Source organism: Mobula birostris, chromosome 3 (assembly GCF_030028105.1).
Source record: "Mobula birostris isolate sMobBir1 chromosome 3, sMobBir1.hap1, whole genome shotgun sequence".
Lineage (NCBI taxonomy): Eukaryota > Metazoa > Chordata > Chondrichthyes > Myliobatiformes > Myliobatidae > Mobula > Mobula birostris.
Genome location: NC_092372.1, coordinates 102091123 through 102118426, shown reverse-complemented (window position 1 = coordinate 102118426; position 27304 = coordinate 102091123). Strand labels below are relative to the sequence as shown.

Sequence of the window (27304 nt, the reverse complement as noted above, 5' to 3'; positions counted from 1 at the left end):
CATCTTCATCAACTTCCACAAGCCAAACTCACTTTGTCCTTACTTCATTCACCACGATCGAAATGCTTAATTATGTTTAGTTTTACGCTAAGTGTAAGACCCTATGAGCTCTCTTAGGCTTTTCCGATACCTTAGAACTCATCTTGCAAATGGCTGCTCACAGGCACGTGTTTAAGCAATGCTGGCTAGAATGTCATTCCGAATCCAGGGGAGAGCGCTGCTCAGGGCACGCGCTGCCTTTTATCGTCCGCTGATTTTTTTCACGCGCTGCTTTTCCCCACACGCTGCCTTTTTCCGTAACAGTGAAAACACCTTCTGTTAGCGAAAACAAGTAACTAATGTAGGTCTTTCGTAACAGTGAGGTTTTGTAAAGCGAATGTTCGAAAAGCGGGGGACACCTGTATGTATACTATACACAACCTTGAGATTCTTCTCCTCATGAACAAATCCAACTGGACTGACAATACAGATGCTAGTTTTAACCTAAAATGGTTTAACTATTGCTCCAGATCTTTTGGTGCAAACCCATCAATATGCTGCAATATGATTACTGCCAAATGTGCGATTCCTGTAAGGGTGCATTAGCTTCAAGCTTGCTGGTTGCTCTTCCCAACAGTTTCCTGACTGCTGTGATGTTGAAGACGAGCAACACTGCTTCAACTCCTCAGTCTGCACACTGACAGATATTACTGGGAGCAGTGTCTCCACTCGTTTGAATGGAAAGGCACAGCCCTAAGGGACATAAAAATTGTTTATTTTGCCATTTTTAGTTGAAGTTATGTAAATATTTTAATTGTTTAAATGTTTTCAATGTTTTTTAAATTGCATTTTCATTGTTTTTAACAGACTTGACCATTTAGAAAGTCAGGGCATTTAGAAGCTTCATGTGTTGTAGAATGGTTTGACAGTCAGCTGACCCTGTGAGCCTGACTTCATCAGATACTGTATTAGTTTTCTGCTGGACGTCTTATTTCATATGGCAACATGTCAACACTTGCTAGTTCTTTGTTCTTTTGGATTGAGATGGATTTGTGAAGCCAACTCCCACTGAGAGTTCATACCTTGCTCTGCTACAGGCAGTAGGTTCTGGCCCATTGGTGTTTCGTAGCAAATAGAATGAACAATTTGCAGTTCCTTGAAAGGGACCCATTCAATTACTATTAGAAGTTAATGTATATCATGTTTGTTACGTGGCTGTCAAATAGCAGGAACCTTCTACACACCTTGAAGGCTGAAGAGCTCAATGATATCTCTACTTTCCTGGATGAGTTTACAAATTCAGCTAAGTATTATTTTTAAGTTTTAAAATTACTTAATTTCTTTGACTTTAATACTTTATTTTGTCTTTTTGTCTTTGATTTTTGCCAGGAAAGGGAAACTTACCCTGAGAGCCAGTGACCACCAACTGTTCTCCCTTCCAGAGATCATTAAAATTCAAGCTCTTTCATTCAAGGTACCAAATGAAGTTAAATATTTAGATGCTGCTTAACCTGCTGTGTATTTCCAGCATTTTATCTCCTTTTATTTCAAATTTTCGGTAACCATGGTAATTTCCTCAGAAACTAAATCGTTCCTTTTCATACTTACAATGCTTTTTCTGCAAGAATAAGTATTCAAGAATAAAAAGTGTCAATGCCCAGGGTTTTAAACTGAGCAGATTGTCTTTCATATTCCTTTGAGGTAATGCTGGATCAGCCTCATTCATTATAATCTCCAGTCGTACTTCCCTAGAAGTTGATTCCCTCTTTCTGAATGTCAGAGCTGATTTAGGATCTTAAAAGAAAATGATTTACCTAAGAACAAATGATGAACCTGGAAACTTGTTGTAGACAAATGAAAGAGTACCAAGTGAAGCACCACAAATTGTGAGTGCCTCTTGTGTAAGCTTGAGAAACTTGCACGTTGGTATATATGAAGTCACTAAAATGGAAGTGTATCCTGTGGGAGCTTCTCTTCTACGTTGCTTTTTGACTATAAATCATTCTCATAATGCAATTTATATTTGCTTTGCTGTAGGGTAAGCTGTAAGATGAGGCATCAAAATCCTGGTGCTGTGGCTTTGAGACTTTGCTTTTCATCTTTGGCAAGGCACATTCACAGTGCAGATACCAACTAAGATTGAAGGACAGAATGAACTTTTGTACCGTGGAGGAAAGAAAAACAAAACACTTGTGTAAGAGCGAGGAAGAAAAATCTATGTGCTTTCTTGGCTAAGAAAGCAAATGGCACGTTGGCTTTCATTGTACCAGGGCAGGAGTTTAAACAATAAGGAGGTTTTGTTACAAATTGTAGAGTTTTACTGAGAGCTCATCTGTGATACTGTGTACAGTTTTGATCCTCTTACCTAAGAGAACACTGGAGGCAGTACAAAGAGATTCACCAGGCTAATTCCTGGTCTGAGAATTCCTTTCAGTTTAGAAGAGGACTAAATCAATATGTCTTTGGCAAGGCCACCACCTAGTTGCATTGTGCCTTTAATGATTTGTAAGTGTGGGAATGGTTTGGAGGACAATTCTGCTGAGACACTAGAACTCAAATAGAGAGTGATCATTGTAGTTCTATCCCCTTCTTTAGTATCTAAGGAATCATCTGTAATAGGTCAGTTCTTTCATGTAATCATTGGTGAATAATTAAAAAGTTAAGTAATTAACTTCTCTGCGACTACTTAGCTATTTGGCTCGTTTGCTTTTGTCGCATAGATTTACATATTACACATATGCCAATATGTCTTGTTAAGGTAATTTTATGAAATGTAAATTAAATTATAATTAATAATTCATAATAGCATTCATTCTGTAATTCCAACTTCATTAGAAGTAAATAGAAAAGTGCTGTGCATGCTTTTCAAGCAGTTTTATCACATCATAACTCAGGTAATGGATAGTCTGAAAGAAAAGATGCTTTTAATCAAAGACCTTGAGATGAATTAGCAAAACTTGGATAATAAAAATGGTACAGAGACATCGAATCTGAATAAAAATTAAGAAGAGGTACTTAAAAACCTATTAACTTAATTAATCATAGCGTTCCCCAGGACCACCTGATGCTTACTGAAGAGCTTGTTCACCATCAATTTTTAGTCTTGAACCACAAAGTACTTATGGACGATCCTTATGGATACTCACCCTTCCTATAACAGTAACAATGAGTTGTGATGTAGATGGCAGAGTTTTATATGGATTTGTAGGTGGAAGGACAGTTTGCAAAGCATTGTAATTGTCACAAAGTGACTGTGTACAAGAGGAGCTACTAGCAGTGGGCAATAATCATTAACAGGTGTAAGATTAAGAGTATTCTTTTGCCAGTTTTGTTGTGTCCTCACCTTGTTGTTCATTTCTCTTTCTCTTCTAATTCATTTGTTTTCTCATATTCTTCTTAAATTTGTTGAAATACCTTATCAAATTGCTAACAATCCAAGTGTCATTTCTCGTGTGAACAGAGACATCAGTAGTGACAGGCTATTTGAACATGAGTTATATCACAAACAACCTTAACATTTAGTTATCTACGTACAACAGGAACTACTGGATAGTGATCATAGGATGAAGCCCTGACTAATTCATCCCAGATATCCTACACCGTGTTGCAACTGTAATCTCTGCTCCAAGTGAAATTGGTTGAAATTGATTCTATGGTGCTCCTAATGTTTTTTTTCCTCAGCTCATCTACTTCTGAACCCTAATTTACTGTCTGTTACCTCCAGCTTTAGTCATTGTGGTGTCTTTGTGTCAAAATTCTGCTTGCTGGCTTGTGAGAAGAACACATTTATTTAAAACTTCAATTCATTTACATAGCTGATAACTTGAGATGCAGATCTACACCTATTGTTTCATCAAACCCTATCTGTACCAGTCAATTTTTTGATTAAATCAAGGTATTGCACAGTTGGAGGTGAAACATCTTTATCTTTTCTAACACTTCTGAACAGAAATAAGGAGGCATTTCGTTAGCCAGAGAGTGGTGAATCTGTAGAATTCTTTGCCAAAGGTGGCAGTGGAGGCCAAGTCTTTATGTATATTTAAGGCAGAGGTTGATAGGTTCTTGATTGGTCAGGGCATGATGGGATACAGGGAGGGGGCAGAAGACTGGGGCTGAGAGGGAAATGATCAGACATGATGGAGCAGACTCAATGGGCCAAATGACATAATTCTGCTCTTATATTTTATGGTAAGACCATGAGATCATATGTGAGTCCTTGAGATGCAATGTCTGATCCAAATGAAGGGAAATGGAAAATCTGAATACTGTCCACCCACTAATTGAAAATTTAATAATTGTTTCTGATTAAACATTCAAGAAAGAAGCTAACATGCTTTTGAACAGTCTTTCCTAAAACATCATCACACTGTCTTTGTATTAGTAAATGTTACATTTTGTCCATTTAAAAGAAAAGATGCTAACCTTCTTGGTCTTCTCTTCTCCCACCATTGTAGTCTTCTGATAAATGTTTAAGCCTGTCCAGAGGTTGATATAACAAAGTCCATCCAAACAATCCTCTGATACGGAAAAGTGAATAATAGTGCAACTCAATCATAGAGCACAAACGTCTTTGAAATAGAGGGCAGGATTTATTGAAGTTTTAATTATTTAACAGTGCATTGATGTCAATAAGTGCATGTTAAATTGGCTTCTTTTTATCCATTCAAAACTTCTCCTGCAGTGAAAGGTGCAGTTGCAATGTCTGTGTGAAATTAGATGAATGATTTCTTTATTATTTTTGTCTTACTGTATGTGTTCTGCAAGATTAGGGAAAGAAGGGCTGTGGGGACCTAGTGCAGAGGAAGATAGGAGACGATGGGCTAATCAATCATGGTGATGTTGAATGGTGAGGCAGAAACGAAGAACTGAGTGGTCTGCTCCTGCTTCTCTTATGTACTCATGCATTTGCTTTTGTTGGGATGTTAAAGGCAACAGATGGAGGTGTGTGTTTTAATATGACTGTCACTGGTGCTCTGATGTGACAGTTTCGTCGAACTCGTGTTCGCCAGTCTTGAACATCTAATGATCAAATACCATACACTCTATCTACCTCGGGAATTCTCCTCCATGATCCTGACTACAGTTTACCTACCACCAGCGGCTGAATTTAATCAGATGCTTGGGATATTGCACGATGCCATTTCCAAACAAGAAACAGTCCATCCCGATGCATTTCAAATCATAGTTGAGACTTCAACCAGGCTTGTTTGAAGAAAACCCTGCCCAATTAGACACCCTAAACACCCTGCAGGATGAAAAACAAGACCTGTCAAAGGGCCGATGAACCCTCTCGTAGGGTCAATGGCCATCTAGCAAACACATGCTGTGAAGCGCGGAAAAGGCATCCCTTGCATCGAAGCTTGGTCTGGCCATTCACTGCAACAGAACTTCCCCCAGCCGTCTTGGACCCCACCATGCTGCTGGATCCAGGAGGGGATGTCGAGAGGGTGGGTCTGGACCTGTGCAACCCCCTACTGATCTAAAATCCACTCACGCACACGCTGTTCCTTTCTGAGGAGTGGGGTACCACCCCACTAACTGACTGAAAGGAACATCATCATCCTATGGGATGGATAGCCAGAGAGAGAGAGACTTCCAGATGAGCTCAATGCTTTCTGTGCTCACTTTGACTGTCAAAACATGGAGGAGCCATTACGAATGGCCTTAGCCCCTGATGATCCTGTGGTTTCTATCTGAGGCCAATGTGTTAGCAACTTACAGAAGGGTGAATCCACAAAAAGCATCTGGCCCAGACGGGGTAGCTGGCAAAGTATTAAAGTCCTGTGCTGATCAACTGGCTGAAATGTTCACTGAGATCTGTAAAGTCTCACTTGGGCAGTGTGTGGTACCCACCTGGTCAGGGATACTTCACTTATACCAGTGACTAAGAAGGACACGGTGACCTGCCTCAATGACTATTGTTCAATCCCACTTACACCCACGGTGATGAAATATTTTGAGAGTTTAGTGATGAAACATATCAACTCCTGCCTGAGAAGTGACTTGGATCCACTCCAGTTTACCTACCAGAGCAAAAGCTTGACAGCAGATGGCACCTCAATGGGACTTCAGTTAACCCTGAAACTTCTGGACTGCAAAGATGCATATATCAGGATGCTCTTTATCAACTACAGTTCGGCACTCAGTATATCATCCCCTCAAAACTAATTAATAAGCTCCAAGATCTTGGCCTCAATACCTTCTCGTGCAATTGGATCCTCAATTTCCCCACTTACAAACCCCAGTCCTGACGAAGGGTCTCGGCCTAAAACGTTGACTGTACCTCCTCCTAGAGATGCTGCCTAGCCTGCTGCGTTCACCAGCAACTTTGATGTGTGTAGCTTGAATTTCCAGCATCTGTAGAATTCCTCGTGTTTGCATTTTTAAACCCCAGTCAGTTTGGATTCTCACAGTCATAATACTTTGTACTTTGATAATAAATTTACTTTGAACTTTGTATAATGTTTATGCTCACTGAAAAAATACTGTAAACTACCCTTAACCTCAGGTTCATTTAATTTAATGAAATGATTATGTATTTTTAGAATATTAAAAATAATGTAATTGTAGGTCCTTAAAGGAGCAATGAGGCAAAATACTGATTTTTAAAGTATTTTATTTTATAGTTTTGATTTTAAATTTAATTTAACTTCTTATCCTTAATATACTTTTAGTTTTAGTTAAAACTAAAAATTTTAATTTTTATGTTTCTTTTAAATGTGAATATATTAATGTTTTATTAATTTTAAAAATATTTTTTATTTTCCAAGGAAGATTTTTAATAGAAACACTTATTTGATTATCTTTATTTAGTATTGTCTTTAATTGTAACACAGTTATTTTAAAATTAATCATCAAATAGACAGACAAGTGATATTTAATTACTATCTGTCTCTTTCCAGGGCCCGTATGTGCTGACTAATAAAGTCTTATTGCTCAGTAGAGGTGAACTAGGTACCATTTCTAACCTGGTTTTGGACATTCATGATGATGACAATCCCTCAGATGTTGTACTAAGGGTTTTGGACCCACCAAAACACGGACACCTCACCTTGCTCCCAGCGGATGTCAAGGTACAAATGTTCCAACTGGAAGATCTCAAAAGGGGACAGGTGTGTTACGTTCACGATGGAGTAAATAGCCTGCCTGACAAAGTTCTTCTGCAAGTAAATGATGGCCATAATGTCCTGAATGTTCTCCTCCTGATCAACATAATCCAAAAGGTACTTATCCAAAATGATCTTAGAAATCATGCTAATGAACTTTTGAAGAGGGCTGTTCATCATTTTGATTAAGGTCGTTGGTAGAGACGTTTCACCCCACCCTCATGTTATAGGCATTTGGGTATAAGAAATCTGCCTTGATAGAGCTCAGAAATTACAATCCAAAAACCTGAGATATGGGAAAAAATTGGTCTTCCTGAATTAGTGTGGAAAAGTTTTTTTTTCATTATGTATCCTCTTTGTGATATAGACAATTGCGATATGGACTATTGCGTTACTCTCTAACATGTGGTCGGCTGTATTGTACCAGTCCACTACTAAGGCAGGGTTAATGTCAGCCAAATGTGATCTAAGTAATTTCAGTTTTGTCACCCCATACGCCTAAAATGAGGTGCATTTTGCCAATTCCATTTACTTAATCAGCCATCATCTGTGTGCTATTGCTGTTGAGAGTAAATTATAGACCTCCCAGAACAAACAATCTCTCTTGTCAATTTTTCAGATGCATATTTTTAAAGTAACAGCATGTTTGAAAATACCAGTGAACACATTGTTATCAAAACGTCTAACAGATTCCATGAGAAAGATGAATATAATTTTGGCAATATGCCTGTCAGATAAAAGTCAATATTGATTTTGTATAAAGATAACCAAATGACATTGGCATGGGGTTAATATGTTGTCCAAAAGTTGATGAAGAACGTAGCATGACAGAAAATCTATATTTATCCAAAGATATGCAAAGATATTACCCTAGAGAAATCCTGTGTGAGTTTTGTTTTGTCCAGTTTCAACTGTCTGTCTTGATCTGTGCAGCAAAAAGAGGCAAAAGCAGTTGGTGATATTATTTCGTTGCTGAATTTTAGACTATTTACATATTTTATGAGCCACTTAAATTTAGTAGATGCTATAAATATAACAGCTTGCAGAAGCATTTGGTTTAGTGTGAATTTTCAAAACCATTAACTATCTTGTAATAAAAACACAACTGCATGACATTTATATCAGGAGGTCATGACACTTTGGACACCTCACCATATAAAGATAGCCTGAATCATAATTTAATGCCAGATCATGTGTTAGTATAGTCTGATGTCCTGTTACAATAAGGTATGGTGCTTGAATTTTCTGCTAGATCAGATTGTACACTTTGGCGTCAATAATTGTCAACCATGTACATCAGAACAAATTGACAGAGAAGGGAGTGTGCCATGTTCCAGAGATAGTGGACTCTCACAGTTGCCAATTTCACTTAAATCTCAAAGATATGGGATAAATTGTTTTCCTTTTATTACATAATTATCAAAAATTTCTAGGGGATGGGATTGGGGGAAAATGACTAAAAGGAATAAAAAGCTGAAATAAGAAGTATAAATGTAGAGAAAACTCAACAGGCCAGCAAGTACTGACACGAACATTAACACTACAGGTACTGTCTTTGCTACTGAAGTATTTGCAGCATCTCTTTTTAGTTTGTAAAGTCAGGTGGAGATCGTTATGCTGTGTATCCATCTGTTTCTACTCAAAGGCTCAAATCGTCATTGTAGCTATCCTGATTACATCTCAGCGTTCCACGCCTTCAGTACTATTCAACAAGCTCCAAAACCTGGGCCTCTGTACCTCCCTCTGCAACTTGGATCCTTGGCTTCCTCATCAGGAGACCACAGTGGGTATGGATTGGTAATAACATCTCCTCCTCGCTGACAATCAGCACTGGTGCACCTCAAGGATGCGTGCTTATCTCGCTGCACCCATGACTCTGTTTGCCGATGACACTATTGTTGACAGAATCTTAGATGGTGATGAGGAGGCGTACAGGCGTGAGATAGATTAGCTGACTGAGTGGTGTCACAACAACAACCTTATACTCAACTCAAAGAATTAATTGTGTACTTCAGGAACACACATCAGCTTTCAGAGAGGGATCAGCAGTGGAAAGGGTGAGCAGTTTCGTGTTCCTGGTTGTCAGCATCTCTGAGGATCTATCCTGGACCCAACATATTGATGCAATTACAAAGAAGGAAAAACAGTGACTATTAGGCGTTTGAGGAGATTTGCTATGTAACAAAAGACTCAGGAAATATTCTACAGATGTACCGCAGAGAGCACGCTAACTAGTTGTGTCATTGTCTGATATGGAGGGCCAATACACAGGATCGGAAAACAACTACAGAAGATTGCAAACTCAGCCAGCACCATCATGGGCACTAGACTCCCCCACATCGAGGACACTTTCAAAAGGCGGCGAGTCCTCAAAAAGGCAGCACCCATCATTGAGGACCCCTATCACCCAGGGCGTGCCCTCTTCTCATTCTTACCATCATGGGGGAAGTACAGGCCTGAACACACATACTTAGCTTTTTAGGAACATCTTTTTCCCTCTGCCAGCAGATTTCTGAATGGAAAATGAACCCATATACACTAACTCACTCTTTTCCCTCCTTTTTGTAATTGATAGCTTTTAATCATGTATTGTACTGTACTGCTGCTGCAAAACAACATATTTCAAGACATATGCCAGTGATATTAAAACTAATCCTGATCTAACATCGTCCATTAACTTGCCAATCTGCTCAATCATTTGGTCTCTTCATTTGTTGGGCACTTTTAATCTTTGAGTTGGAATTACAGAAAATTATGAAGATTAATTCAGAAGCATTAATCATTTCTGGTTGGCATTTATCTGACATACTCTGTGTAAAACACCCAAAATAATATTTTGGAAGTTGAAAGTTAATTTATTGTCAAAGTACATGTATGTTTCTGTAGACTACCCTGAGCTTCATGACCCTGAGACACACAGGACTGCAGGTACCAGAATCTGGAGCAAAAATTGAGCTGCAGCTGGAAATGTGTGAGTCAGGCAGCATCTGTAGAGAGAAAAAAGGCAGTCATTGTTTTGGGTTGAGACCTCTTGACTGGGCTGATAGGGTAGAGGGGAGATGACCAGTATAAAGAGTTGAGAAGGAGGGTTGGGGCAAGAGCTGGTAAGTGACAGATGGATCCAGCTGATAGGCAGATAAATGGAAGAGGGATGGGTGGAAATAGCGATGGAGGCTGGGAGGTGATATATGGAGGCATCAAAGGGCTGCAGATAATAAAATCTGATGGGGAAGGAAGGTGGAGTATGGAACCAAGTAAGGGGAGGTGGGATGGGCTGATGGGAAGCAGTAGGGGAGGGCACCCAGTGAGATGGTGTGTAGGTGATTGGCAGATGGAGTGGCTGGGGGAGAGGAATGAAATTGGGTGCAAGTGGATTGGGAATTGGAAGGATGAGTATGTGTGAGATGGCCTGGATAGATCAGAGAAGAGAAGCGAATAGTGGGAACTTGTTTACCTGAAAATGGGGAATTGGGTGTTCACGCCATCAGATTGAAGACGACCCAGGCAAACTATGAGGTGCTGATTCTCTAGTACATTTTTACTTTGCACATTTTTGCTGTTATAGGTGTTGACCTATTAAACAGCTGACAGTTTATTTAATCCATTAAAGTTGACCTTTGTGCTGCTGTGGGAACAGTTCAATACAGTATTGGCTGTATCATTGCAAACAATCCAGTGGATGAACTCAATGGGATGGGGGGTGTGGGGAAGGAATTGTTGATGTTTTGGATTCCTTTAGCAGATAGTTTGTTGTTCCATATGCCACATCAGCAGTCTTTTGTGTGTCTAAACTGTGTTGTCAAACAATGATACTCTCTGTCATTACTGTTCTTAAGATCCTTTCTGGGGTGGGGGGGAAACTTAACCATTTTGAATGATAATCCAATCCACTTAAAGACTGATGACTGAAAAGAAAAACAGTCCGAAAATGAAAGGAGAGATTTTGACTATAGGTGCTGATATTGATTTTTAGGGAATAAAATATTCATTGAAAGATGTGGCAGGTCTGCAGTCTTATATACATTATTATGACTAACTGAAATGACAAGTCTTAGGAACATGGTGTGATTTCAAAATGTGATTGCACATGTTTTGACTATCAGGTTAGTATTCTGTGTTACTACTTTCCTCAGTTTACTTCTTGGCTATTAACTCTAGCCAGGAGAAAAGTGTTAATCTATCGAGTCTTGTACGCAGCTTCTCCACTCTCCTCCATGTGCCCTTCTGAATCTGATAAATAATCCTGTATCTCATTAACTTATGCCAACTTGTAAATTCACATTCTGGATTCACCTCAGTAACTGCAAGCCTAATCGATATATCAGCTTTTGATTGAGCAGGGACTACCTCAAATGTAATTGTTCTTTTTTGAAAATGTTCAGAAATCAAAACATGGTAAGGTTCCTGGAGACACAAGAGACTACAAGTGCTGAAATCTGGAGCAGAAATCAAGCACCTGATTTCCTCCAACATCTTGCTGGGTGAAATGGATAGTTTGATATTTTAGCTTCAGAAAGGTTACACTGGCAACATCCCCTCTATTGTTCAGTGAAAGGTCCTGACCCAAGAAGATAACTATCCATTTCCTCACCCACTAAATTCCTATTCTATCTTGCTTTTTTTATACAAACAACTCATCATAAAAATGGCTTATTCTGCGAACCTTAACTCCTCCATCTTTTCAGTGGAGATAACAAAGATTTTCAGTTAATTCTCAATAACAGACCCATTTCCATTTTTTCACAGTCCAGTTGGAAATGTCCATTCATTGTTTCTGATCGGAAGTCATCTGCAGAAGCATCCAAAAGTGTGACCAAAAATTATCACTAGCACACTCTTTTAGTATGAAAGGCTTTGCATTCGTCTAAAAATGCCTCTTGAACTTGTCTGTTAGTTTTAAGGGAACAACATAATCATCATCATTATGTGACAAACACGAGAAAATCTGCAGATACTAGAAATCCAAAGCAACACACAAAATGCTAGAATAAATCAGCAGGTCAGGCAGCATCTGTGGAAAAGATGGTGCCTGCTTACAACGCTTCTTTAGTCAGCATCTTCTGGATAGATTACAAAACCATATATTTCACTTATTTTATGTCTTTTACATTTATTTTTCATCTTGGATGTGATTCTGGAGCTGTTGGAGCCTGTGATTTGCTGTTTGGAGATCGTTTAGGTGTTCCAGTGCTCTGCAGTCTCTGAGAAGATTCTGGAAGGCAGAGTGAATCCTGCCATTATCAGTACTCTTCAGAGATTGTCTGCTTGGCGTCAGTGGTTGCATAACCAGGACTCGTGATATACACCAGCAGCTCATATGACCATCCACCACCTGCTCTCATGGCTTCAAGGGGGCTAAGTAGGGTTGGAGCGCCTTTCACTTCCTTTGGTAGAGACATATTTCCACTCTGCGACCCAAAGGGAACCACAGTTGACTCAAATTACATTCTTTCAACTTCCATATGAGTCCATGCTACCAAGCTGCTAAGCAGTTAAGACCAGTTTGGCAATACGTTTTCGAACAAATTTGATGATTTAGGAAGTGGAAAAAAAAGGGAACCCTCTGGATGATACTGTGGGTAATCAGTGATCGTGGTTTATGCATACTTAATGCCAACACTTAGTCCAAAGAGGAAGTGGCCTTTGACCAACATAGAGGTTTTGTTTTTGTGTCGTAGATGATTCAAATACTGAAGAAATACCAGGGAAATTATGTTGAAAGTAACTCAGAGCTCAGTACTCAGAGACTGTGCAATGAGGGATTTTTTTTGGCTCTTCTCTCTTTTTGATCTCTTAACATGTGCAGTGTCCTAGCAAGCAACTATCTCTCATCAAAACCAAACTGACTGCTCATTCATGTAATTTATTATGCTCTATAATATCCCATCAATGATCTCCTTTCACATTATGCGGCCTTGTTTATGTACCGATTGGCAATTTCCCTATGTTACAAGTTTAGCATTAATAATAAATCTTCGTGAATTCCCTGAATTTGAGTAAAGATTACAAAAAAATACAGATTCTTTGATATTCAGTTGCACCCATTTCCAGGTTTCTCCTCAGAGACGCTGATTCAGGCTGGAGAAAAGCATAGCTTTTTTACAAACAGGCACTCATCAAGATAATAATTACACCTTGTACATGATGGACAATTTAACGTTTTCCATTCCTAGCATGGATTCATAGGCAGCAACTGTAGCTTCACACAAAAAGCTGGAGGAATACAGCAGGTTAGGCAGCATCTACGGAGGGAAAATGGAGAGTTGGTGCTCAGGGTTGAGACCCTTCATTCCACTGTCCTGAAAAAGCCTATCAACGGAAACTGTCGACCGTCAATTTCCCTCCACAGATACTGCCAGACTCACTGAATTCCTCCAGCCTTTTGTGTGCTGCTCCAGATTGCAGCATCTGCACTCTCTTTGGAATCAGAATCAGACTTGTTATCGTTGTTGTATATGATGTGAAATTCGTTGTTTTGCGGCAGTACAGTGCAAAGATGTAAGGTTACTATAAATGACAAAATAATTAAACAGTTTAAAAAAAAAAGGAAGAATGAAATAGTGTTTATGACTTCATGGACCATTCAGAAATCTGATGGCAGAGAGGATGATGCTGTTTCTGAATCATTGAATGTAGGTTTTCAGGCTCTGGTACCTCCTCCCTGATTACTCACTACCTTCTTGAGGCACTTCCTTTGGAAGATGTCCTCATTGGTGTGGAGGCTTGTGCCTTTAATGGAGCTCACCGTGTCTTCAAGGCTCTGAAGCCTCATATGATCCTGTGCATTGGTACCTTCATACTGGGCTGTGATGCAGTAAGTGAATTTTCCACCATATATCTATAGAAATTTCGAAGCATCTTTAGTGATATATCAAACCTCCTCACACTCCTAATGAAGTAGTGCTACTGGCATTTCTCCTCCATGATTGCATCAGTGAGCTGTGCCCAGGACAGATCCTTGGAGATGTTAACACCTAGGAACTTAAAGCTGCTCAGCCTTTCCACTGCTGATCCCTCAGTGTGGACAAGTGCATGTTCTCCTGATCTCCTCTGCCTGAAAACCACAATCATTTTGTTGGTCTTGGTGAGTGCAAAGTTGTTGTTGCGACACCATCAACCAGCAAATCTATCTCACTTCTCTATGCTTCCTCGTGGCTATCTGAGATTTTATCAATAACAGAGGTGTCATCTGTGAATTTTTAGATGGCATCTGAAATGTGCTTAATACACAGCCGTGAGCATCGAGAATAGAGCAGTGAGCTAAGCATGCATGCATCTTTCAGGTATGCCTATGTTGACTGTCAGCAAGGAAGAGTTGTTATCACTGATCTATACTGATTGTGCTCTCTTGATGAGGAAGTCAAGGATCCAACTGGCAGAGGGAGGTACAGTGACCCAGCTTTAGAAGCTTATTAGAACTTATCCTCATCGACCATGAGTGAGAGCATATACTTTGATTAAGACTGAGGCACTGCATAACAGCATGCTTCCTTAGCTCATTAATATAATTTGCATTTTAATGGCACTTTTAAGGAAGTAAACTAAGTCATGGAGGGATTCTTAAACATTGATAAGAATTTAATCCATGGCCATGTGGATTAGAAACCTCTGTGCTTCAGTTAGAACCACGATATTGGATGAAAAATCATTCTATCCATTAGGAAACAGGCAGCAAATACTTTAATGTACTTAAGTTTTCATAGGGTGCGAGTTACAAAGCTGCAAGTGGCGGATCCTCGAGGAAACTGTGGAATGAATGAGGTTTATGTGCAAGACTTTGTATTTAACTTCTCAGCAATGGAGTATTACCTGTTCAGCAATAAAGAGAATAAATGTGTATGAGAAGTTGAAGGATTTCTTCACAACTCAGTTTTTATCTATTGCACATTTTGTGCTTGCATTCTGAGAGTCATTATAGCATATTGTGAATAATATTGGATATGTTGTTTACACTCTGTGGACACTTTATTTGGTAATGCAAATATCTAATTAGCCAATCATGTGGCAGCAACTCATTGCATAAAAGCATGGTCAAGAGGTTCAGTTGATGTTCAGACCAAACATCAGAATAGTGAAGAAAGTGTCTAGGTGACTTCACCCATGGTGCCAGATGGGGTGGTTTGAGTATCTCAGAAACTGCTGATCTTCTGGGATTTTCATGCACAACGATCTCTAAGGTTTATGGAAATGGTGCGAAAAACACAAAATCATTCAGTGAGTGGCAGTTCTGTGAATGAAAATGCCTTGAGAGGTCAGAGGAAAATAGCCAGACTGGTTCAAACTGACATGAAGGCAGCAGTAACTCAAATAACCAGAAGTTACAAAAGTGGTGTGCAGGTGAGCTTCTCTGAATGTACAACACATTGGAATCTTGCAGCAGAAGGCCTGAGTGTATAAAAATAACACTCAGTGGCCACTATACAGGATTTACTTAATTTAGTGGCCTCTGAGTATATATTCCAGTTCATAATGTTTATTTATTCTGCCTTTCATTTTATAACCCATATTTCCTGTCATTACTTTTACAGTATTCGGGTGGGGGGGGGGGGGGGAAAGCAGTCCAAAGCAATAATTATAATTCAGAAATGCTTGCAGTTTAATGTGGGCACTCCAGATTCTGTTAAAAAGTTAGTATGGAGACAGTTTTGCTCAATGAACAGCCAAACATATTCTTTTTTTTCTAACTAAGGACCTATCTACATATTATATAGGTTGAAAACTAAGTTATAAGAAGACATAGATTTGAAATTTTTGCTATGTTTCCTGATGAACGTTGAAAGAACAGAGGACTAGAGCAAAACACATAAAAGTTGAATATAAGTTTTAATTTCCTCCCTCACTATTATTCAGGGCCCCAGACAGTCCTTCCAGGTGAGGCAACACTTCACCTGTGAGTCGGCTGGGGTGATATACTGCGTACGGTGCTCCCGATGCGGTCTTCTATATATTGGCGAGCCCCGACACAGATTGGGAGATCATCTCGCTGAACACCTACGCTCTGTCTGCCAGAGAAAGCAGGATCTTCCAGTGGCCACACATTTTAATTCCACGTCCCATTCCCATTCTGATATGTCTATCCACGGCCTCCTCTACTGTAAAGATGAAGCCACACTCAGGTTGGAGGAACAACACCTTATATTCCATCTGGGTAGCCTCCAACCTGATGGCATGAACATTGACTTCTCTAACTTCCACTAATGCCCCACCTCCCCCTCATACCCCATGCGTTATTTATTTATATACACACATTCTTTCTCTCTCTCTCTCCTTTTTCTCCCTCTGTCCCCCTCACTATACCCCTTGCCCATCCTCTGGTTTCCCCCCTCTCCCTTTTCCTTCTCCCTGGGCCTCCTGTCCCATGATGCTCTCATATGCCTTTTGCCAATCACCTGTCCAGCTCTCGGCTCCATCCCTCCCCCTCCTGTCTTCTCCTATCATTTTGGATCTCTCCCACTTTCAAATCTCTTACTAGCTCTTCTTTCAGTTAGTCCTGACAAAGGGTCTTGGCCCGAAACGTCGACTGTACCCCTTCCTAGAGATGCTGCCTGGCCTGCTGCATTCACCAGCAACTTTGATGTGTGTTGCTTGAAATTCCAGCATCTGCAGATTTCCTCGTGTTTGCGGACTACAGCAAAAACCTGGCTTCATGCTCCATTATCTTGTTAAAATTATACTTTGAAGGAAGTCAATTTTCAGTTGTTGCTGGATTCTAACAAGACAAGCTCCTCTTGTTTGCCATCTCTGCCTTAACTTCTGAATTTAAAGGATTAATGTTTGCTCAGGTGTTCCTTTCTCCTGCAGATATCTTTGGACATTATAGATTGCTCTCAAAGGCACAAAAGGAAATTAAAACTTATATTCAGAAATATGTGATTGTAAGCAAGTGTTTTGATTTGGATTTAGCTCAGTGTTGGTGCTCAGAAATAGTCAAATAGTGCAGATGGATTGAAAAACAGACTATGATAAAGGGCTTGAAGGGATCGATGCATCTTGTAAAAGACAAGACAATTAATAGCTCATGTGGTCCACATCACCCGCTAGCCAAGTGGCTCCAGACTTCTTACTGTTACCCAAACATTCCCTCAAGATCTAACTTCCAGAGGTGAAAATTGTTGCCCTTGAATACAAGGAGTCCTGGTGAACCTCATGTCAGTGGACATTAAGAGGCTGATTTTACAAAGGCAGTGGTTGTACTTTGCACCAAAGAAAGTGGTTGTGGTTGTAGAGGTCAAGCACCATATCTTCAGGGCTATGTCTTAGGCTCAGCCATTGTTACAGCCTCATCAATTACCTCGGACAGTTGTACGATGTTGGATAATATTTGTAATTCCTCAGCAAATGAACCAGTCCATGTGTGTGTGTGTGTGCAGCAAGACCTGGATAATGTTCAGGCTTGGCCGATAAGTGCTAAGTAATATTCACGCCATAAAAACATCATTGACAACAGAGAATTTAACCATCTCACGAGAAGTTCCCCACTGTTATAATCCTGGCAGTTAGCACAGACCAACAGACCAAAACTCAGCTGGGCCAGCCACATTCTTACTAAGTGTATAAGTATAAGAAAATACTTTATGCATCATGTGCACTGATATACACGAGTGACCCAACTCCAGACACTCGAAGCCTTGCTACAAATCTAGAAGACATAGATCAGAAGACACTGGCCTTCCCTTGCCTGCATGAGTGTAACTCAGTAAATTTATCACCATTCGGAACAAAGCAATTCACTTTATTCCCTTTGTCAGATAGTTTATTTCCGCCCACCACACTTCTACAGGGGCTAAAATGTATACCATTTGCAAAATGCTACTCTGACAGCAACCTATCACAGGTGTGACCTTTACCAGCAGTCAGAGGGCAACATCAGAAAGGTGTGATTCATCCTGATTTGGAAATACATCCGTGCTCCTTATTGTCATTGAGTGTACTTCATGGAACTCCCTTCTCAACAGCATGATAGGGGCTGAGCAGATAGCTCACCACTAGCTTCTGAATGATTTAGAGACAGGCTGCAAGTGGTTGCATTGCTAAATCCTGAACAGTGATTAAATATGAGAATTGTGGAATACACAAAGGAAACCCAATCAAGCAAGTTGACTTGGGGGGGGGGGGCGGGGATGAATGCAATGTGTGTAGTGTAGCGTTGGTAGCCAGGGGGAGATGGTAGTCATGGCTTGATAACTTTTATCTTGGGATCTGCTTTGCCAGGTTGCTGTTGGTTGTTGGGATGATGTTGATAGCTGGGGATTGAAAGGTAGCCAGCACAGCAGCGTAACGGTCAGCATAACACGACCTGGGTTGAATTCCCGATGCTGCCTGTAAGGAGTTTGTACTTTCTCCCCGTGACCGCTCGAGTTCCTTCTGGGTGCTCCGGTTTCCTCCCACTGTCCAACGATGTACTGGTTGGTTGGTCATTGTAAATTGTCTAGTGATTAGGCTAAGGTGTGAATTGGTGTGTTGCTGTATGGTATGGCTCAAAGGGCCCGAAGGGCCTACTACACACTGTATCTCAATCAATCAGTAAATAAAGGGTCACTGGATGAGTGGTGGGGTCAGATTGGCTCTCCAAGTTGGTGACAGTGGGGTAGTTTGGGAAAGGGGATTTGGCTTGTTTAAACTAATTTGGGGTGATAGGGCTTAGAATGGGGGAATTGGCATACAAGTAGAGGCAGTGTGTAATGAGACTGTGAAGAAGGACAGGCAGATGTTAGGGCAAAGTTGCAGTCAGTGGGATGAGTTGAAGTGTAACATGGGGGCAAAATCAAAAGAGTGATGAATACAGGCCTGAAGGTATTATATTTGAATGCACACAGTTTATGGAATAAGGTAGATGATCTTGTACCATAGTTAGATTGGCAGGTATGATGTTGTGGGTATCACTGAGTCATGGCTGAAAGAAGATGTTGGGAGCTAAACATTAAAGGATGCATATTGTATCAAAAGGACAGACAGGTTGGCAGAGGGGGTGGGGTGGCCCTGTTGGTAAAAGGTTAAATCAAATCCTTAGAAAGAGGTGACATAGGATTGGAAAATGTAGAATCTTTGCAAGTAAATTAAGAAACTGTAAGGATAAAAAGACACCGATGGGAGTTATATTCAGGATTTCAAACAGTACCCAGGATATGGGATCTAAATTTAAATGGGAGGTAGAAAAGGCATGTAAAAAGGGCAATGTTACAATAGCGAAGGGGGATTTCAATATGCAGGCAGATTGAGAAAATCATTTTGGTGCTGCATCCAAAGAGATGGAATTTGCAGAATGGAACAGCCCACGAGATGGCTTTTTAGAACAGTTTGTGGTGAGTTCATTATAGAAGAAAGGCAAATCTGGAATAGGTGTTGTATATTGAACCAGTTTTGATTAGGGAGCTTAAGGTAAAGGACTAATATGAGGCAATTCACCATGCAGTTTGAGAGGGACAAGATGAAGTCAGATGTATCAATATTTCAGTAGAGTAAAGGGACTTAGGAATGAGAGAGGAGTTGGCCAAGGTTAATTGGAAGGGGAGACTAGCAGGGGTGATGGCAAAACAGGAATGGCTGGAGCTTATGAGGACAATTTGGAAGGTGCAGGATAGATACATCTCAAAGATGAACAAGTATTCTGAAAGGAGAATGAGGCAACTTCAGCTGAGAAGCAGTCAAGCAGTGCAATATCAAAGCAAAAGAGTGAGCATATAATATAGCAAAAAGAAGTGGGAAGTTGGAGGATTGGGAAGCTTCTAAAAACCAATGGAGGACAATGAGAAAGAAATGATTAGGAAACAAAAGATGAAATCTGAAAAAGAGGTATCCAATAATATCAAAGAGGATGCAACATGTTTTTTCAAATATGTACAGAGTAAAAGCGAGACAAGAGTGGCTATTGGACTGCTAAAAATGATAATGGAGAGGTAGTAATGGGGGACAAAGAAATGGCACACAAACTTAATAAGTATTTTGCCTCTCTCTTCACTGTGGAAGAAACTATCAGTATGCCAAAACTCTAGAGTAGTGGGGGAAGAGGTGAATGTAATTGTTATTACTAAGGAGGAGATGCTTGGGAAGCTGAAAGCTCTTAAGATAGAAAAGGCACATGGACCAGATAGACTACACAGCAAGTTTCTGAAAGAGGTAGCTGAAGAGATTGTAGAGGCATTAGTAATGATCTTTCAAGAATCACTAGATGCAGGAATGGTTTCCGAGATTGGGAACTTGCAAATGTTACTCCACTCTTTTAAGAAAGGAGGGAGGCAGAAGAAAGGAAATTATAGCCTGACTTCAATGGTTGTGAAGGTGATGGAATCCATTACTAGGGATGAAATTTCAGGATACTTGGAGGAACATGATAAAATTGGCCAAATTCAGCATGGTTTCCTTAAGGGGAAACCTTGCCTGAAAAATCTGTTGGAATTTTTTGAGGATATAACAGGCAGGATACACAAAGAGTCAGTGGATGTTGTTTGCTTGGATTTTCAGAAGGCCTTTGATACGATAAGACCCCATGGTATTACAGGAAAGATACTAGGATGGATAGAATATTGGCTGACTGGCAGGAGGCAAAGAGTGGGAATAAAGGGGTCCTATCCTGGTTGGCTGCTGGTGACTAGAACTGGTGACTGCCAGTGACAGGGGTCAGTATTGGGACAACTTATTTTTACATTATATGTCAATGATTTGGATGATGGAATTGATGGCTTTGTGACAAAGTTTGCAAATGATACAAAGATAGGTGGAGGGACAGGTGGAACTGAGGAAGCAATGAGTCAGCAGAAGGACTTGGATAGGGAGAATTGGCAAAGAAGTGGAAAATGGAATACAGTGAAGGGGAGTGTATGGCCATGCACTCTCGTAAAAGGAATAAAAGCACATAAAGTTTTCTAAATGGGAGAACATTCAAAAATCAGAGGTATAAAGGGACTTGAGAATCCTTGTGCAGGATTCCCAAAAGATTAACTTGCAGGTTGAGTTGGTGTAAGGAAAGCAAATGTAATATTAGCATTCATTTTGAGGACTATTAGCTGAGCGTTTGTATGGCACTGGTCAGACTGCACTTGGAGTATTGTGAGCAGTTTTTGGTCCCATATCTAAGAAAAGATGTGTTGGCATGGGAGAGTGTCCAGAGGAGGTTCAAGAGAGAAAAAAAAAATCCATGAATGAAAGGGTTAAGGTATACCGAGCATTTGATAGCTGTGGGCCTTTAGATTGGATGATGAGAACACTCAGTCCTCTTTTTATTGTCATTTAGAAATGCATACATGTATTAAGAAATGATACAATGTTTCTCCAGAGTGATATCACAGAAAACAGGACAAACCAAAGACTAACAGTGATAGAACCACATAATTATAACATATAGTTACAGCTGTGCAAAGCAATACCATAATTTGATGAAGAACAAACCATGGCACGGTAAATAAAGTCTCAAAAGTCCCCGAGTCGATCGACTCCCGAGTCCCCGATAGCGGCGGCAAAAGGGAGAAGCTCCCTGCCATGAACCTCCAGGCACCGTCAACTTGCCGATGCCTTGGAAGCAGCCGACCACAGCCAACATTGAGTCCATTCGTCCGAAAACTTCGAGCTTCTGAGCAGCCTCCCGAGTGCCATCCTCTGCTGAGTGCCTTGGACCTCACCTCGGCTGCTGAAACACGCAAAGCCGAGGATTTCGGGGCCTTCAGCTCCGGGGTTTCCAGTTACCACACAGTAGCAGCTGCAGCGAAGCGGGCATTTCAGAAGTTTTCCAGATGTTCCTCTGTGCTCTCACGTCTGTGTCCATCAAATCAGTATTGTGCACAGTCCTCTACTTGACGGATAACAGACATCATCACTGAAGTGGCCGCACGCGCTGCCGTCGCGTCACCATCTTCTCCTCCCTCCTCAACTCCTAAGTGGAGTTTAGAAGAATGAGGAGGGATCTCATTGAAAAGTATTGAATATTGAAAGGCCTGGACAGAGATAATGTTTTCTCTAGTGGGGTTGTCTAGGACCAGAAGGCTCGTCCTCAGAATAGATGATGTCCATTTAGAACAGATGAGAAGGAATTTCTTTCACCAGTGAGTGGTGAATCTGTGCAACTCTTTTCTGTGGATGGCTGTGAAGGCCAGGTTATTGAATACATTTGCTCTGGACGGTGACAGGTTCTTGATTAGTCATGGTGTCAAAGGTTACAGAGAGAAGGCAGGAGAATGGGTTTAACAGGGATAATAAATCAGCCATACTGGAATGGCGGATGAGATTCAATGGCATGAATTTGTACATCTTATGCTCTTACGGTCTTATGCATGCTATTACACGTTACTGCTTTTTTTTTTGTTTTCTCCACAAGGAAAGTCACAATATTTGAGCAAGTCACACATGGTCATCGATGTTCATTTGTCCTAGAAAACAACGCAAAAATAACATGCACCATGCAGCCCAGTTTCTGCTCTAATTGAAGGAATGTGGTGGAAGTGCACCATCTACACTGAGAGAACGTGGTGGAAGGGCACCGTCTACAGTGAGGGAACGTGGTGGAAGGGCACCGTCTACACTGAGGGAACGTGGTGGAAGTGCACAGTGTACACTGGGGGAACGTGGTGGAAGTGCACCGTCTACACTGAGGGAACGTGGTGGAAGGGCACAGTCTACACTGGGGGAACGTGGTGGAAGGGCGCAGTCTAAACTGGGGGAACGTGGTGGAAGGGCGCAGTCTACACTGAGGGAACGTGGTGGAAGGGCACCGTCTACACTGAGGGAACGTGGTGGAAGTGCACCGTCTACACTGAGGGAACGTGGTGGAAGTGCACCGTCTAAACTGAGGGAACGTGGTAGAAGTGCACCGTCTACACTGAGGGAACGTGGTGGAAGGGCACAGTCTACACTGAGGGAACGTGGTGGAAGTGCACCGTCTAAACTGAGGGAACGTGGTGGAAGGGCACAGTCTACACTGAGGGAACGTGGTGGAAGGGCACAGTCTACACTGAGGGAACATGGTGGAAGGGCACCGTCTACACTGAGGGGAACGTGGTGGAAGTGCACAGTCTACACTGAGGGAACGTGGTGGAAGGGCACCGTCTACACTGAGGGAACGTGGTGGAAGGGCACAGTCTACACTGGGGGAACGTGGTGGAAGGGCACAGTCTACACTGAGGGAACGTGGTGTATGTGCACAGTGTACACTGGGGGAACGTGGTGGAAGTGCACCGTCTACACTGAGGGAACGTGGTGGAAGTGCACAGTCTACACTGAGGGAACGTGGTGGAAGGGCACCGTCTAGACTGAGGGAATGTGGTGGAAGGGCACCGTCTACACTGAGGGAACGTGGTGGAAGGGCACAGTCTACACTGAGGGAACGTGGTGGAAGTGCACCGTCTAAACTGAGGGAACGTGGTGGAAGGGCACAGTCTACACTGAGGGAACGTGGTGGAAGGGCACAGTCTACACTGAGGGAACATGGTGGAAGGGCACCGTCTACACTGAGGGGAACGTGGTGGAAGTGCACAGTCTACACTGAGGGAACGTGGTGGAAGGGCACCGTCTACACTGAGGGAACGTGGTGGAAGGGCACAGTCTACACTGGGGGAACGTGGTGGAAGGGCACAGTCTACACTGAGGGAACGTGGTGTATGTGCACAGTGTACACTGGGGGAACGTGGTGGAAGTGCACCGTCTACACTGAGGGAACGTGGTGGAAGTGCACAGTCTACACTGAGGGAACGTGGTGGAAGGGCACCGTCTAGACTGAGGGAATGTGGTGGAAGGGCACCGTCTACACTGAGGCATGTACTTGGAGTTCTACTATCCAGGAGTAACTACCATAGTTGTTCTGATCAACACGCTGTTGGCACATTAGAAATATTTAGGAATTAAGGAGCTTGCCTTCACTTTGGGTTGATTCAGAATCAGAATCAGGTTTATTATCACCGGCACGTAACATGAAATTTGTTAAACTAAATTTGTTAACTTAGCAGCAGCAGTTTAGAAGAGAGAAAAGATAAATAAATAAAATAAAAATAATAGAATAATTAATAAATAAATAAATAAGTAAATCAATTACAGTATATGTATATTGAATAGATTAAAAATGTGCAAAAAACAGAAATACTGTATATTAAAAAAAAGTGAGGTAGTGTTAAAGGGTTCAATGTCCATTTAGGAATCAGATGGCAGAGGGGAAGAAGCTTTCCTGAATTGCTGAGTGTGTGCCTTCAGGCTTTTGTACCTCCTACCTGATGGTAAAAGTGAGAAAAGGGCATGCCCTGGGTGCTGGAGGTCCTTAATAATGGACGATGCCTTTAGTGTTTCTGAAGGATGTCCTGGGTACTTTGTAGGCTAGTACCCAAGATGGTACTGACTAGATTTACAACCTTGTACAGCTTCTTTTGGTCCTGTGTAGTAGCCCCTCAATGCCAGACAGAATACAGTACAATTGTAGAAGTTTTTGAGTGTATTTGTTAACATGCCAAATCTCTTCAAACAACATATGAGGTATAGCTGCTGTCTTGCCTTCTTTATAGCTACATCGTTGGGACTAGGTTAGACCCTCAGAGATCTTGACACCCAGGAACTTGAAGCTATTCACCCTCTCCACTTCTGATCCCTCTATGAGGATTGTTATGTGTTCCTTCATCTTACCCTTCCTGAAGTCCACAGTCAGCTCTTTCATCTTACTGACGTTGAGTGCCAGGTTGTTGCTGTGGCACCACTCCACGAGTTGGCATATCTCACTCCTGTACGCCCTTTCATCACTGCCTGAGATTCTACCAACAATGGTTGTATTATCAGCAAATTTATATATGGTGTTTGAGCTATGCCTAGCCACATAGTCATGTATATACAGAGAGTAGAGCAGTGGGCTAAGCACACACCCCCGAGGTGCGCCAGTGTTGATCGTCAGCGAAGAGGTTATCACCAATCTGCACAGATTGTGGTCTTCTAGTTAGGAAGTCAAGGATCCAATTGCACGGGGAAGTACAGAGGCCCAGGTTCTGCAACCTCTCAATCAGGATTGCAGGAATGATGGTAGTAAATACTGAGCTATTTTCATAGTTCATGTTTAGGAGACAGTCTATGTGTACCAGGTTTTGAGAGGGACATGTACTTTGATAATGTTAAGTTTATGAGATCAGAACAGGCTTTCGAAGCCTTTCCACGTGTCCTTTATGAATATTTGCTTGTCAACTCATATAGTTATTCTAAGGCCATGATGACATGGCCTTCCTCAGCTACCTCAGGGGCCTTTAGAGTGAGTGAATTAAGTAAGTGTACCACTCCCCTTTTCCCCCAGAACGAGAGTGTACCAGAATCTTTGATCAGCGATCGCTGATCCAGCCCATTAAGTGCCTGGTTGTATAAGTCTGAGAGACGACAATTTTTGAATGATTCACACATGGCTGCTTGCACCCTTTCTTAGATTTCCGAGATGCTCTTTGCATAAACAAAGAAAACAACACCAAGAATAAGGTTGTGTGTGGGAATAACCTTCATTAAATTTAATAACCATTATTTAATTTAAATAGATGTCTGAGATATTTTTCCTGAAAGTAACTGTCCTAAATACCACATCTCTACAATATTGTTTGCAGTATTTAATAATATATGCATTGCTCAGCAATCAATAATACTGTATCATCCCTTAAAAATTAATCTGTTAGCTACAAGACCTTGGCCTCAATAACTCCTTGTGCATTTGGATCCTCAATTTCCTCACTTGCTGACCCCAGTCAGTTCAGATAATCAACAGTATCTCCTCCACAATCTCCATCAGCACAGGTACACCACAAGGCTATATGCTTAGCCCCCTGCTCTACTGGCTTTGTGACGGTGTGGCTAAGCACAGCTCCAATGCTGTATTCAAGTTTGCTAATGACACCACTGTCGTGGGCCAAATCAAAGGTGCTGACAAATCAGCATATAGGGGGCTGATTGAAAATCTGGCTGAGTGGTTTCACAAAAACAGCATCTTACTCCCAATGTCAGCAAGACTAAGGAGCTGATTATTGACCTCAGGCTGAGGAAACCAGGAATCCATGAGCCAGTCTTCATCGGAGGATCAGAGGTGGAGAGGGTCATGAACTTCAAATTCTCCAGTGTTTCCATTTCAGAGGACCTGTCTGGGCCCAGCGTGTAAGTGATATTATGAAGAAAGCAAACTAGTGCCTCTAATTCCTTAGGAGTCTGCGAAGATTCAGCATGACATCCAAAACTTTGACAGACTACTATAGATGTGTGCTGAAGATGTGTATATTGACTGGCTGCATCACAGTCTGGCATGGAAACACCAATCCCCTTGAACAGAAAGTACTACAAAAGGTAGTGGATATGGCCAGTCTATCATGGGTAAAACCCTCCTCACCATTGAGCATATCTACATGGAGTGACGTCATAGGAAAGCAGTATCAATTGTCAAGGACCCACACCACTCAGTTCATGCACTCTTCTTGCTGCTGCCATCAAGAAGAAGGTACATGAGCATCAGGACTCACACCACCAGGTTCAGGACTGTTCAACCATCAACCATTACCACTCAATCATCAGTCTCTTGAACCAACAGGGTTAACTTCACTCAACTTCACTTGCCCCATCACTGAAATGTTCCCACAACCCATGGACTCACTTTCAAGGACTCTTCCTTTCATGCTCTCGATATTTATTGCTTATTTATTTGCTATTATTATTTCTCTTTTCTTTTTTATTTGCATAGTTTGTTGTCTTTCACACACTGAACGCTCGGTTGGTGTGGTCTTTCATTGATTCTGTTATGGCTGTTATTCCATTATGAATTTATTGAGTATACCCACAAAAATGAATCTCAGGTTTGTATATATGTACCTTGATAATAAGTTGACTTTGAACTTTGGGTGTCTCATGGCCCTCAGAGGGATAAAAAAATGTCACCTCATCCCTTTCTTAAATGAGTGACCCCCTATTTTAATGCAGTGGCTCTAGTTCTAAATTCTCTTGGAAGAGGAAATATCCTCTCCACATCTATCCTGCAAGACCCCTTCAGGACTCTATTCCCTATCCAATCTGCAGGTGCTTATAGCAAGGACAATGGATTGTCATCTTGTGGGATATTGTGGTTTCAATAGAGGCACATTGAGAAGGATTCAAGTGCTTTATAAATTGTGTTTTATTTGCCACATGAGATATATGTTCTCTGAGCTTGGAACAGTTTACGAAGGATTGCTTGGATTGTTAGCCAATTGTGCAGGAGGTATTGGTTAAGTTAATGGATTTGTAGTCAGAAGTTAGGATCA

General features: G+C 41.3%; 1 protein-coding gene across 3 annotated transcripts in view; it reads left to right on the top strand.

The window, feature by feature from the left end:
* fras1 (Fraser extracellular matrix complex subunit 1) overlaps window positions 1–27304 on the top strand; it is a 564498-nt gene that overhangs the window by 344895 nt on the left and 192299 nt on the right. For all 3 annotated transcript variants that reach the window (XM_072253146.1, XM_072253145.1, XM_072253147.1), the window contains exons 27-28: window positions 1369–1453; window positions 6882–7202. In XM_072253146.1, the coding sequence (XP_072109247.1) occupies window positions 1369–1453; window positions 6882–7202 (406 nt within the window). The remainder of the gene's footprint in view (window positions 1–1368; window positions 1454–6881; window positions 7203–27304) is intronic.